The sequence below is a fragment of the Stegastes partitus genome, unplaced genomic scaffold, assembly GCF_000690725.1.
Source record: "Stegastes partitus isolate 25-593 unplaced genomic scaffold, Stegastes_partitus-1.0.2 Scaffold517, whole genome shotgun sequence".
NCBI classification, from domain to species: Eukaryota; Metazoa; Chordata; class Actinopteri; family Pomacentridae; genus Stegastes; species Stegastes partitus.
In genome coordinates, this window is record NW_007578248.1 from 196062 (window position 1) to 210926 (window position 14865).

Below are 14865 nucleotides of genomic sequence, written 5' to 3' on the forward strand. Positions count from 1 at the left end.
GTGATGCTTTGGGGCTGTTGTTGAGCCGACGGACCAGACAGCCTGGTCAGAGGAAACGGCTTCATGAGAACAGAGGAGAACATCAGGAGGTCTGCAGGAACACTGCTCCTTGGGCAGCATTGGAGCTTCAACAAGACAGTGATGTGAAACATGCAGCCAAAGTGGTGAAGAAACACTGAAGAGGAAACAATGAGGAGATGTTGGAGCGGCCCAGTCAGAGTCCAGACCTGAATCCATCCAGAACCTGTGGAGGAACTGAAGAGCAGAGTGATGGAGAGGAAGCCTTCAAGCTCCAAGAGCTGCAGATGGACACTTGGAGGAACCAACTCCCAGAAACACTGTTAGACACTAGAACAACTGAGGAAAAATGTTTTTTAAAAAACCCCAAAACAAACCCTAAACAAACATAAAAATAGCTCAAACTGATTATTAACATTTCAAACACAATGTCCTACTATCATGTCACTTGTTTATGTCATTCCCAGTCAGGAGAAACCTACTGGTCGAAAAATTCAACACTATAAATCATAGTTTGCATTGTTGTAAATGACGTGTGGCTCAGATGAAGTGTGTTGATGGAACTCTAAGTGTCTTCTTGCACATTTTACTGTCTTTCCTTGTGTTTTACGATGTTTACATATAATATGACCTTTTGTATTTTAGTTTTTCATTTGTTCTCTTTGACTCGACTGTGAATTCAAACTGATGGCCACAAAGAGTCGAGCCACAAACAAGCTATGTAGTTTTTTATAAAGTCACATCTGAACTCTGTAGGAGTTTGTGTGTTTTCTACTTTAGAGAGAGATTTTTGAGTCGCACCTCTTGGAGTCTGTACGTCTGACACACAGAAACTACAACTGGACAGAATCACAACATCCTGAGAGAGAAAGAATCCTGCACCTCACTTAAAACTCTCCATCAAAATGTTTCCATGGAATAATCAAAACTATCAAAATATTCAAATTTATCTTTGACATGATCTACCAAAAAAAAAAAAAAAAAAAGAAAGCTCTGCTGTACGTCATGTCATATTGAACACGCTACGATTACTGAGCTTAATTTCATTATTAGAAAAATAGATTCTGTCAGGAAGTAAAATAACACGTGTCTATGCATGTGTGGTTGATCCATCAGTGGTTGTTCCCCGGCAGCAGCTCGGCCTCGGACGCGAACAGCTCCTTGTAGAGCGGAGGGAACAGCGAGTGGGCGGTGAGCGGGTATCTCTGGCTGAACCAGCGCAGCTTCTCCATGTGCAGGCTGCACAGCGAGCGCAACACCGCCACCCTCTGGTAGAGCTGCGGGACGGACGACACGCACAGTCAGACGAGGAAAACATCTGAGAGGTTTCATGGAAGTAAGGACAAGGAGGCGACGCGTACCTTGTGCATCAGGCTTTCCTGGTTGTCTCGGTGTAGAATGTGCGTGAGTCCGAACTCCACGCTCCTCTGCACTCGTTGAACTCTGCCTTTGTCCTCCAGACATGGACGGTCTGCACACAATAAAAAGATTTGTTTTGTTCAGTAAGCTGTCGGGTATATTCTGGATTAATTAATTAGCCATTTAGTTCATTGTTTTTGCGTCTCATCTTGGGCTTTGTTTCCCAGATGTCTCGTCCAAAGATATTCAGTTACATTTACAAAAAATTTTCACATTTAATAAGCTGCAATCAGAATTATTATTTTTTTCTTTTTTGTTGAAATAATCAATTTATCATTAAGTTGTTTAGTAAAATGTTAATCAGTCTTGTTTTTTTTTCCACATATATTCAATTTATAGTTACAGAAGAGGAAAGAAACCAGAAAATATTCACATTAAGATGCAGAAATCAGAGAATTCAGACTTTCTTTTCTTTAATTTAAAAAAAAAAAAAAAAAAACTTAAACTGATCAACCAATTATTAAAATATTTGGCATTTTGATGATGTGTAGTTTAGTTTTAATCCCTTATTATAATCACTTGCAAAAAAAAAACACAATAAAGCCAAGACAAAACTGCAGTAAACACACCTCTGCCTCCTTCCACCCTATAATGATAATATTATATTGTAACTAGAGCTGCAACTAACAATAATTTTCATCCTCAACTGAATTTAAACTTTTAGTAATGTTTCAAAACTGAGGACTAAACCGACTGAGATGCAGCTTGACTTGATCGTACCTGCGTTGATCAGCACCAGGGCGCTGAACAGAGCGATCTGCTGCTCGGTGAGCTTCAGAGCGCACATGCCATGAGCGAAGTCGAACACTGCCGTGATTAAATCACCGCACGCTGCGAGAAAATAGACCACAGATTGCTGATAAGTCGTCTCAAATGTGCACTGAGGTTATTCACAAATGGTTTCACTCCTTTGCTTGAACACTCACCCAAAGACTTAAAGACTTCAGTTCCGGCAAACTTTCCGTCAAAGAACACGGTGTTGTTCTCCGTGTTGAAGAAGCGACTCATCCTGACCAGAACCACCTCCATGGAGCCTGAACAGGTGAGAAATGACCAAAAAAAACCCTTTAGAACTGGAAAAGCACGTGTTTTCAGTAGTGGATACAGCTAACTTTTCAAAGTGAAGGGAATGTTACCAGTCTTTAGGAGTGCGATCTGGTCGTTCTGGCTGAGCATTCGGAAACCCGGGATGTGTTTCGCAAACTCCACCACGTACTGCACGGCCTCGGTCAGTCTGATGGCACAGTGCTGCCACATCTCATCCACTGACTGCCAACAAGAGGGACAAGAAGAATAAGATTATAGGCCGTCTCTCACAACAGATCTCCTTTTGCAATGTATACAATATGCAACAGCAGTGAGTACGCCCATGCAGGATCACTGAAATGTCAACAATCAAAACTGTATCACTGCTCAGTAACTGCATCATTTTTAAATCACATAATATCTCGTCTTATTGAAAATTCAGGCCCCAAAGCAAAAATTTAATGTGACAAAGGGAATACGTCACTGAAACTGATGTTTGTCTAACTAACGAACACCAGAACTTTCTCAGTTTTGGACCTGTGAACTGTTTCTATCTGCATGTCTGCATCATGGCTCCACATAGAAGAGACTTCAACAGAGGAACTTCAAATTTTGATTGCAAAACTTGTAAAAGGATCCAGGAAGCTCAATTCGAAACCAGTGAACCAGCAGTAATCAGGAGGTCTAGAAGGAGCCACAGTAGCACTGATCAGGGCTGCAGTGGTCGTCCTCCTAAAATGACTCCACAGACAGTCAACTACTTTCACAATCCAGCTGTGAAAAACAGACAAAGGCAGCTGCTCCAGACTTGGCACAGGGGTTATCAATGGAAACCAGAGTTTGTGTCACTTCAGAACTTCTATGGACAGAGGACAAGAAAACCCCCTTGTTTGCACTTCAGTCCAGCATGTTTGGTGTGAACCTGACCAGGACCACCACAGTGGATGCATGGTCCTGACAGTGAAGTACGGAGGTGGCAGCATCATGATATGGGGCTGCATGAGGGCAGAAGGTGTTGATGACATTTATAGATGAATGTCTGAGGATAAACCAGAATACTGGCTGACCAGATGACTCCCAGTCTGCAGAAGCTGGAAGAAGAGGAATATTCCAGCAGGAGAACCATCCAGAGAACAACATCACTCCTACAAAAGGAAAACTAAATGCCGGAACAGTATGCGGTCTGACTTGAATCCAGTAAAACACTTCAGGGTACTTTAAAGAGAACAGCAGAGCAACACAACTTCTCCAGCAAACAGCAGGAGGAGACTGGAGAAAACAAGTCAGTAATATACTGTATTATACAATAGACTGACTTTCACTGCATTGACTTCCTGCTGAGGGGCCTGTAATTTTAATATAGTAAATCTGAATGACTGTATTGTGACATTGGAGCAGATACTCTGCAGTTCAACTTAGCAGTGACGCACTTATCGTGAGGTGACAAAAATTTTGAATCATCTGACATTTACTGACATAATACTCACTACTGCTGTGCACTGTAACGCTACAATAGACCAAAAAGAGCAGAAACATCTCAGTCATCCCACACAAACTGATCCTCCCTGTCCAAACCATTCACTGTGTTGTTGAGGTTTCAGTGTGTTATCGCTTTATTTATCCTCCTCTTCTCCCTTTGATCACACTGGTGATCAAAGAGAGAAGAGGAGGGGGAAATTGAACAACCAAGTTTTCTCAGTTTTCTGTTTGATTCATCAAACAAAAGTAGCCATGTGAAATGACATGTTTTGTTTTGAGACTTGTCTCGGTGTGGTGGCATGCGAGAGGAAGCCTGAGAAACAAAAAAAGAGGAGGAAGCAGAGGTCTGGTTACTTTGCTCTGGTAGGCCTGGATCTCTTCTCGGCTGAACAGTTTCCATCTGAGGGCCTGTAGCTCCTCCACTCGGTACTGGCTGGTTTCTCTGTGGGAGCGTACGATGCTGGCACACAGCTCGTCTGTGGAGAAAACTGAAAAACATTAGGAATATAAACATAAATCCTTGTTAATTTTTTTTTACCTCGCAGTGCAGTTTGCTCACCTATGTTTCGCAGAGAGTGAGGATAGAGGCTGTAGGGATCCTCGAGAGGGTTGTAGGGATGGATCGCCATCAGATCGTGGGTCGGCTGTCTGGAGTCAAATCCTAGTGCGAAGAAGAAAGACAAATAGGGAATAAGGACAAACAACAAGATCCAGTCTGGAGCAGATATCTGGCTGCAAATCTGTCAAATACGAGGCTCTGGGAACAATCATGTCTCCTCACTGAGTTTACCATGGTGTGCCACAGGGGTCGATTTTAGAGCCACTTTAATTTCCTCTATACATGCCTCCTGCTTGGACACATTATTAATAAAACATTGCATCTTTTGTTTATTTTTTTATGCAGATGACATGTAGCTGTACCTGCCTGTTAGATTCTCCCAAAACTAGACAATAAAATGTCACATTTTCAACTTTTCAACAGTGCTTGAACTTTTATCAAATCTCAACCTAAAATTTCATCAAAATCACTTTAACTCAAAGATTCTCCGCATCTGGTTAGAAAATAGTTGATGTTTCGAGCAGCAAAGCAAAAAGCCTGTACACTCATGCTTTTATCGCCCTTGAAATATTTCAAAAATATGATCTCAACTGTTAAAGACTCAGGAACTGTTTTAAAAACTTTTATCTCATTGTGCCTGGATTACTGCAACAGTATTAGTATATTTCAGTACAGTATCTCAGTGTTACTGGCTCCCAGTATACTTTAGTCTCTTCAAACTGTTTTTTTTAGAATGTTTCAGCATCCATAAACTGGCTCCCAGTATGCTTCATGTCTCTGAAGTGGCTCCCAGTTAGTTTCAGCCTTTTTAAAATGACTCCCAGTGTGTTTTAGTGTCTTTAAACTGGTTCCCAGTATGTTTCAGTCTCTTTAAACTGTCTCCCAGTATGCTTCATGTCTTTGGAGTGACTCCTGGTATGTTTAAGTCTCTTTAAACCTGCTCCCACTGTGTCTGTCTTTAAAATTAACATGTTATTTAATGACTTGTCTGTTTCATTTTGATGCCACTTTGTTCTCTAAATAAAGATCATGATTCCCTACAAGCAGAGGATGATGAGTGTGCCTCACCTCTGATGTCCCCATGTCCACCGTTGTCCCCCCTGCCCTGGGACCTGGAGGTGGGGGAGACACCGGAGCTTCGGTAGATCATCCCGGACACCTGCGACTCGCTGGGGGAGCAGACCAGGTAGGGGTGAACTTCGGCAGCGTAGGGCAGCAGCTCAGCGTCCCCAGCGTAGGCGTAGGCCGAGGCCATGGGCTGGAGGAGCTGAGGGGAGCGGTCCTGCCGGGTCTTGGTGGGGAAGGACAGCACCGACTGGGTGTCTCCCTGCAGCTGCTGCTGCTGCTGCTGCTGTCGGTGCCTCTCCACCTCCGCGATCAGAGAGTCCCGCTGACGCTTGGACATGCGACCAAACTTCACCGCTGGAAAGGATTAAAAATAAACATAGAAATGAGCAAAAGAACGTAGAGTAAAGCAGCTTTGTCAGTCGGTGCAGGTATGTCCGGGTCCCACCGTCTCTGCTCATGCCCTGAGCCAAGCACTTCTGCAGGCGGCAGTGTTGGCAGCGGTTGCGGCTCGCCCGGTCGATCTGGCAGTTGCTCTGTCTGGAGCAGGAGTACGAGACCGTCGGCAACTGGCTGCGCCGGAAAAACCCCTGAGGGAGGCGTTTCATAGAGATGGAACAAGCACAAGGTGTGAACAGGAAGTACCAGAGAAATCAAATGTTTACACATAAACACGGAACATTTTGGGTATTTTATTTGAAGTTTCTTTAAAGTTAATGACCAAAATATGTACTGAGTGGTACGGCTGAAACAGAAACTTTCAGTGTTCTCATGTGACTAATTTAAATGACTTCAACAAATCTCATTCTGGCCGTGTACCTGTCTAATCATAACATCACAATGTGTATTTTTTTTAAAAACATTTAAATAAAAACCCCATTAACCTTCAGAAATCGATCAGTTTCTAGCTGTGGTTTTGATCCTGTCACATTTTCCTCACTGTGGGAGGAAGCTGTAGAAGGATGCTTCACCATGCTGAACGTATTTCCAACAACTTGCTGCTCTGTACACTGTTTTTGAGCCATTCTGCATTTCTATTACTAATCCAGTATATCTGATTTTCTTCTCAGTCTCTCTTCTCACATTCTTTCTGCTCAGTGAAAACACAGCCTGCAGTTCGGCCGAAGAGTCACAAATTTGTCGGTCACAGCTGAGTGAATTGTGCCTTCTCATTATAACTTCTTTTTTTACAGACTCTTGTGCAAACTTCAAAATAAGACCTATCACAACCGTGAGCGAAGATGTGGTTATTTTCATTCCCCATGTTGCATATTATACATCCATGAAAGTAAAAATTCTGACGATTCTTTCTGTATTTGGAGTCTTTGCCTGATAAATGATAAAAATAGAACATTTTAGGGTTTAGAGGATTAAACAAACATCTGTGCATTTGCAGCCTTGATGCAAATCTAAACTAAAAGGCTGCCGGCTGTAGCTTCAGAATGAACAGATATACCAGATGTAAGAGCAGCTTTATGTTCTATATTTATGTGTGTGTTGTGTCTCACCTTGCAGCCCTCACAGGTGATGACTCCATAATGGACTCCAGAGGATTTATCACCACAGATCTTGCAGGGGATAACTTCAATCTGGGCTGCAGGAACACAAAGGCAGAAGGAGTCGCGTTAACACTCTCAAATGCGGCACTCGTCCTCTTTTCTTCACACCGGTGTCACCAAACGAGGACGCGAGGACGAAATCCAGAGTGGGAGGTAGAAAGTTGAGCTTTCAATCGTCAATGAGTGCTATGATACTTGATCTTTTTATATCAGAACTGTTCTTCGTGAACAATCAGATCTGTTGACGACTGATATAAACTCACATGGCAGCGCTGCACGATTTCACTAAAACGAACCATTACCGTGCATGAGTCCATCAATAAGAGTAAAGAAAATCATTTTAATCATCTAAAACTTTAATTTTAACATTTAGAGCAAACACTTTTCACTGTTTAATAGCAAAAATATGTTTTTTTTTGTCATTTACTTCCTCGGTTAATATTGTTTAGTCTGTAAAATGTCAGAAAATGGTAAAAAATGTTTCTCAAAGATGACAAATATCTTGTTTTGTCCAAAGATATTCAGTTCACTGTCACAGAGGAGGAAAGAAAGCAGAAAATATTCACATTTAAGAAGCTTCTAGACTTATTTTTCTCACAAATTTACTCACATCAATTGAACACTTGTAGATAACTTAATGGTTAAAATCACTGCAGCCTTTGCAGTAATAATAGATTATTATAATTGTTGTGTTTTGAAGCAACAATCATCATTATTGTTTTTTAGGCCCTGTTCCTCCTGCTTTGCCTTCTTTAAACCCAATTAAATGAACACTCCAGACTGTAAATGACAATATTTCACTTGTTGTTAACAACCACCAAGTTGTTAGCAGTTATATGATTCGCTTTAAAAATACAGACCATGTGAGGATAATATCACCATAAAAATAACGTTTTTACAACTAGATTTGAGGTTATTTGTTCTGTAAAATGTCAGAAAACAGCAGAAAATGTTGATCAGGGTTTCATAAAATGCACTAAATTTTGTCCACAGCCCAAAGATATTAACTTCACTGTCACAAAGAAGGAAAAAAAACAGAAAACATTCACTTTTAAGAAGCTGCAACCTGAGAACTTGGACTTTATTTCGTTAGAAAACGGCTCCATCAGCTCTTAAAGCAGCTGACGATAAATTGAAGAGTTGACAGCTAATCGTTTTACTGCACAGCTCCTCCTTGCAGAAGTCAAATATGCCAACTTTTGTCTTGTTTTTGTGGCATTCTGCACACTTTTGCAATTCCCACTGTGAGAACTCTTGTGCTGTACTTTCCCCCCCTCAGACATCCGTTAGCTGTCGTGTGACCAGAGCAAACCAAAGGTATTTTCCTGCTGCCTTAATAACAATCAAGACTGATAAGATCAAATACAATAAGAAGAGAGTCTTCTGAGGACGTGGAATATTTTCAGATGGAGAAAGGCGGCGAGCGTGAAGGTGTCAACCTCAGAGTGCTTTCAAGTGGTTGCCTGGCTTCTCTTTCGCTCTGACTGTCCCTCTTTCATGTCACTTCTTTCTTTGTGAATCCTTCTCTGTCTCGCTCATAAAGGACAACGCTGCCAGTAATGCTCTCTCTCTCTTCCATCACTGCCAGTAATGGCCATCCCCCTCTCGCCTCCCCCCCTTCACCATCCCCCCCCCATGATCTCTGCACACTCTCACACACCTCAGGCTTTGGCTGAATTTGTGTCGCAATCTTTCATTATTAAAGCACCGAAAACATTTTAAAAAAACGGACTTCTCTGGGAAAAATTAGCCAACAAGAGGCCGCAAACGCACATGTTTGTTTTGCAGCAACCAGGAAGCGCACACAACAACACATTCTGTCACCTATTCCTGGCTTCCTTCCACAAATGCACCGACTGCCGTCCTGCAAGGCGAGCTCTCGCACGTCGACGGTGCGCTCGTGAACAGTAGTATTTCCGTGCATAACTGTGTCAGGTTGTCTCTCGAAGTGTGTGTTAGTGTGTCAGTGTGTGCCCTCTTTATTTCGTGCCACAGGGATCGACCCGGAGGCTTGTTCCGAGGACGATCAGCCAGTCTGAGGCGATAATAAACACGTGAGCATAAGAGAATAACCGCACGGCTGATAAGACAGCAGCTGATTCTAATGGCAGCGACTGATTAACCTCAAGATTGAACCACGATAAGGATTGGAAGATCTCATCGGCGCAGCTATCGACACTGGAAATCACACTCAGAGGACTTGGTTGAACATAGCTAGAGAAGTCTGTCTTGCAGCAGAATTTAAGGTCTCTTGGAGTTTATTTTAACCTCATTTAAAAGACACAGAGTTTGCTGACCTGCAGGCTGCACATATGCACAACAAAACGACAGGACAGGAGAGCTAAAGAAGGAAGACCTGGTGGAGATTTCATCACTGAACCGGCGGCGTAAAGTTTGCTGTTAGTCGTTTTTCATAACTAACCTGCAAGATGTGTGTGTCTTGCAGCTTAATTTAAGGATTCTTGGATGCACCGAGTTTATTTTAACTTTATTTAAAAGACACTGAGTGTGATGACATGCAAAAATGTGCAAACAAAATCAGCCGTATGGACGTATTCCAGCTACATAAAGGATAACGTCGACACTATTTAGCTCCACCGCTTGCATCAGCAGCAAAAGACTCAGTAGGACGAGTGAAAAACTTGATCTGAATATGCAAATTTGGATTCCTTTGCCAGTGTTACATCACATGGAAAACAGCTTTTAAACTGTATTTTTTATTTCTGATACAGATGCACTCCCCTGTAACATAACTCCAATCATTCTGGAGTGATACATTTTTTCCGAATAGAGAAAATACTGCATTTTTTCCACTATACATGACTAAATATTTTCCTTTCAATGTCAGTTTTTTTCCCCTACATGCAGCCCCATAGAGCAGCAACATCTCAAATGTACTTCTGAGCAGATAAATATATATTAACAGCTAATGTAGATGTTTAGAGATGCTTGGTTCCTGCATAGACTCATAACTCTGCAGGAATTAAACCCAAAGAGCAGCAATTTTTTTGAAAAAAAGGTGAAATGTGTGGCAACATAGCATTAGAAATAAAGCATGTTGCCTTTCAGTCACATTCTCCAGATGCATATAGAGCAGAAAAACCCTGCTGCCTGCCACCTCTGCATCCTCACAATATTTCAATGACAGCTTTATAAGATCAGAAGCTGACTAATTGTATCCAGCAACATCAGTAAGACTACCTACAAACTCAAAGCAGAATTACAGCGTCTCACCGTCCGTCACAGAATTCCGTTTTAGATTCATCTCTGAACTTTTGACACTTTATTCTCCCCTCAGATCTGAAAACTGTTGAGCATCCCACAGTCCAGACTGAAAACAAACGATCGCCTACTTTCACTATTCGCTCCCCCCGACTGTGAGAACAGCTCAGTTCAAAACTCCTTAAAAGCCCACCTATGCAGAGAAGCATTTGCAGAACTTTTTTTTTAAGGCTCTGCTGTTGTTATGAATGATTTATTGTCTTTTTTTGTCTTGTATTTTGCCTATTTTAATGCTCCCAGTTTTGAAAGGCGCAGCAGAAATTATTAGGATTATTAACTACGTGCAAACATCTCATAAGAACTTGAAGAACGTTATGTGTAATATTTTAATTCTCCATATTACCATGGTGCAACTGGCTTTTGATGTTTGTTTTTTTAAATTACTATTCATGTGGACAGATGTATGTGTGCATGTGTGGCCTATTTTGGGGAATTTTTGTTGTACAAATAAGTTGGTGACAAGAAAAGCTATTTTATTACATTCTATTATGATGTCTGTCTTTTTTTGCAGCCCTACAGTTGAAATAAACACTCCTGGTGTGTGTGCATGCTTTCAGATAATGACACAGGAAAAACACTACGCTGCCTTTATTTCCTAGATTAGAGTCTTTTTTTTGAGAGGAGGGCACAGTTTACAAAGACTACTGACGTTTATGCTGCTTTATGTTGGTCTAACAGCTCAGCATATGGGTCCTTCTTCCCTGCACGCTAAACCTCAGGGTGTATTTATTAAAAGTTGTGTTTCTGCCAGCGTGCAGGACAGGCAGCAAGAGAACATTGGTGGTCTTTTTTTTTTTTGCTATTTCAGTTCTGATTGTCAACCTCAAACAACAGGAAATCCACCGTGACCCACAACCTTTCACTGTTCACACACGCAATCGCACACAAACACACACACACAGCAGAAAATCACACACTTTGCCCCTCCAACGACTTTCCACGCGGCAAACCTGACAACTCTCAGACCGATGCGGCGCCACGGGTCGAGCAAAACAGCACCCGGGCCTCACAGAGTCGAACTGAAACGAACTGAGCAGCAGATAAACTCGAAGGAATCGTCGTCTGCAAACAGCAGCAGTCGTGAGACTTTTTTTTGGTCTCAGTGTTATCTGCAGCCGCAGGCCTGCAGCGATCAAACCAAGCATCTCCTGGAGTGTGTGCATGCGTGTTCTCAGAGATAAAACACTAAACCGCCTTTATTCTTCCATTAGAGGCCTTTCTGTAACAGTAGAGAAGGAGATTGTGTCTCGTATGTGTAGAAAGTGAGTAAAAACCGAAGCTTACGTTCAGGTTTTAAAAGACATTTTCATCGTAGAGCGTATCTGTTCACGTGTGAGGCGCTCACTGGTAATCCATAAAATGGGGATTCATTTTGCTTTATTGTCTCCGAATGACATCGTTCACTCTCACCGCTCAGGCAGAAATTGAAACGAAAACGTTTGAACCAGTAACACACATCTTCATCAGCATCCGGTCTCTCCAGTAAATTTTCTTGCGACTGAACGCAGACCAGTTTTGATTTATTGTCGCGGCACCACAAATACTTTCGGTTTTTAAAAAATACACTTTGAACTTTTCTTCTTACTTATTTTACGCCGGACAGCGGTTTGTGTTTTTTGTTTTTGGTTGCCGATTGATCTCTCGATGAGCTTCTTGATGAACCGATCAGTTGTTTGGTCGATAAAAAGTAGTGAAAACAGAAAATGTTCACGTTTAAGAAGCTGAACTCACAGAATGTAGAAAGTTTTTCTTTAAAAAATGACTCAAACTAATAAACTGATTGTGAAAATAGCTGGTGACTAATTTAATAGTTGACAACTTCAACGTGTTTTTTAAATCACTGGTAAAATATGGATTTTGCTCGTCGTCGTTATGTCGTCGTGACCCACTTTTCACTTTCAAGTTAAACAAATAAACAAAAGACAATTTGAGCTTCACCACGTCAGCCTTGTTCCCATGAAAACATCATTGTATGTACAATTTAAAATAAAAATTACAAAAAAAAACCATCAATTTTGCTCAGTTGTGGAGCTGCTACCGTGAATTATTCATTTAGTTGTCAAATATAAGACTTAACGCCAACTATTCTGTCGATTAATTAGCTATTTAAGGAAAAATCTCTCATTGCAGCTTCTTAAATGTGAATATTTCTTAGTTTCTTTGGTTATCTTTGGACAAAACAAAACATTTGTCAACTTTGGGAAACACCGACTGACATTTTTCACCATTTTCTGACATTTTAAACACCGAGAATCGATTAATCCAGAAAATAATGAACCTGAAAATGGAGCCATGTTGAGTTTAACCTCAGAACAAATGAATCACAACACGGTGAGTTTGTCCAACGATACAGATAAAAACGCTGCTTAGCTGAGCTTTAATCTGAACAAAGGTCAGGCTGCAGAGAGCTTTGGCTGCTGTCGTGTGGTTGAAATACATTCAGAATTAAAAACGTGCATCTCGTGTGTCCAGTCGGGCTGCAACCATTAATCAACTATTAACTATTTTGATAATCGATTAATTGAGTAATTTTTTTAAATGGAAAAAAGTCCCAATTTTCTGTTTGCAGCTTCTTAAATGTGAATATTTTCTGGTTTCTTTCCTCCTCTGTGACAGTAAACTGAATATTTTCGTAAACATTAGCGGCCGATATGTCGGCTTCAGAACTTCTGTTTCCCTAAAATTGGTCTTGGCAATGAAAATCCACAACCTGTCAGGGTTTACTTTAAAGATTATTAGTTTAAATACAGAAATATGATAAACTGGCTTCGCTGCCCAACTATGTATAAATGAGCTCAATGCATCAGTAACAGAGCTGCAACATTTAACTGATTAGTTGTAAATTGAGCAAATTCGCTGCTTCTTTAATTCGATTTTTTCTGGTTTCTTTCATCCTCTACGTCAATAAACCGAAGATCTTTGGGTTGTTGTGGACACTAATCGACACTTTTCTGACCAAACAAGTAATCGAGTAAACATCTGACAGATTAATCGACAACGACAATAATTCCTTTTTGCAGCCATATTTCTGATATCTTTAAAACAGCCTCAGCGTTTTATATTTCCGCCACGTCAGTGCCTCTGTACAGTCTGAAACCAACCACACGGAGCTGCAGCAGCATGTATACACTGAGGTGGGATCGTTTAATCCAGATAATTCAGAGAGCTTGTTGTAAACACTCGTATTCTACGGACGTGAAGGGGCCTGAATACAGCAGCGGTGATGGAAATATTCAGATTTGTCTGAGAAAATAAAAGAGTTCCACCGCCCACGCTTCCTCGGGTTTACCAAGACGCCGCGGCACAGAACTCACAGCTATTGATTATTTTCCTTCATCTCACGTTAAAAAAAAAACACGACCATTTCTATTTATAACAGCATCATGAACGATGTCCGACTGGACGTTTTGGTTTTGAGATTCTTACATTTGACGAACGCTCCGCAGCATCAAGCTTTTAGAGTTACGTCCGCTTCTGATGGAATTACGTTAGATCGACGTGTCAGTTGTTTCCGTCGACATTTTTAATCTGAACTCGTCCAGACTTGACATCCTGACCTCAAGGTGAAGAAAAATGCAGTTATGGAGCCAATTGGATCAAGTTTAGTTTAGTTTAAACTGACTAACGCAGAAACCTGAGTTTAAATTTAAACATTGTTACGTCAACTCGACCCGTCAGAATAAAGCCTGCAAATGGCATCTAAATCAGCCAACTGGACCTTTTTTTATTTTTGTATATTCCAACAACGCATTAAATTAAGTGGAAGAAACAGGCCCATTGATTTACTTTTTAGAGTGTAAGTTTCCTGGTATGATTAATAAATGACATCAAACAAGAGCAGGAGGTGAGAAAGAGTCACTGAGATAAACACTGAGGAAATCACTGGAACGAAGACACAAACTAGGACTTTATCTCTGGTTGGTCGTTTAAAACACTTTTGCGTGACTCTGTTAGTATGTGTGTGTGTGTGTGTGTTTGTGCATCTGGACAATACACACACACACACACACACACACACATACACACACAGCAGCCTCTGCATTAAATCTCCTCGTCAGCAGTGTGTCTCTTTGCACTAAAACGGACAAAAAACCTCAACTTTCCTCTGACGGAAGCTAAACTTTGATGCATATGCAAGCAGGAGTGCAAAAAAAAAAAAAAGTTTGTGTACACACACACACACACACACACACACTGCAACCAGACAAACACACACAAACAAACAACCCAAAAAGATTTTTAATCTCTCACAAACGGTTAATCATAAAATGTCATATTTATTACCTGGGTTATTTAGTTTTTGCATTTAGTTAAACACCGACAGAACTTAGTAATATGTTATAAATGACGATAATGTTTTTCTTATTGTTATTAATATTAATTACGGCCATTACATATTTGTTTATGTTGTAATAATCTGTAATCTATATTAATTGCGCTCAAAAAATGTTAAATTCC

At 41.0% G+C, this 14865-nt stretch overlaps 1 protein-coding gene across 1 annotated transcript in view; it reads right to left on the reverse strand.

Moving 5' to 3' along the window:
* Positions 1-267: 267 nt before the first annotated feature.
* rorc (RAR-related orphan receptor C) overlaps positions 268-14865 on the reverse strand; it is a 33488-nt gene continuing 18890 nt past the window's right edge. The window contains exons 2-11 of the mRNA XM_008287755.1: positions 7075-7160; positions 6015-6156; positions 5570-5923; positions 4502-4603; positions 4297-4418; positions 2574-2706; positions 2364-2471; positions 2158-2268; positions 1380-1489; positions 268-1295 (exon numbers count right to left, since the gene is read on the reverse strand). Coding sequence (XP_008285977.1) covers positions 1131-1295; positions 1380-1489; positions 2158-2268; positions 2364-2471; positions 2574-2706; positions 4297-4418; positions 4502-4603; positions 5570-5923; positions 6015-6156; positions 7075-7160 — 1433 coding nt within the window. The 3' untranslated portion in view covers positions 268-1130. The remainder of the gene's footprint in view (positions 1296-1379; positions 1490-2157; positions 2269-2363; positions 2472-2573; positions 2707-4296; positions 4419-4501; positions 4604-5569; positions 5924-6014; positions 6157-7074; positions 7161-14865) is intronic.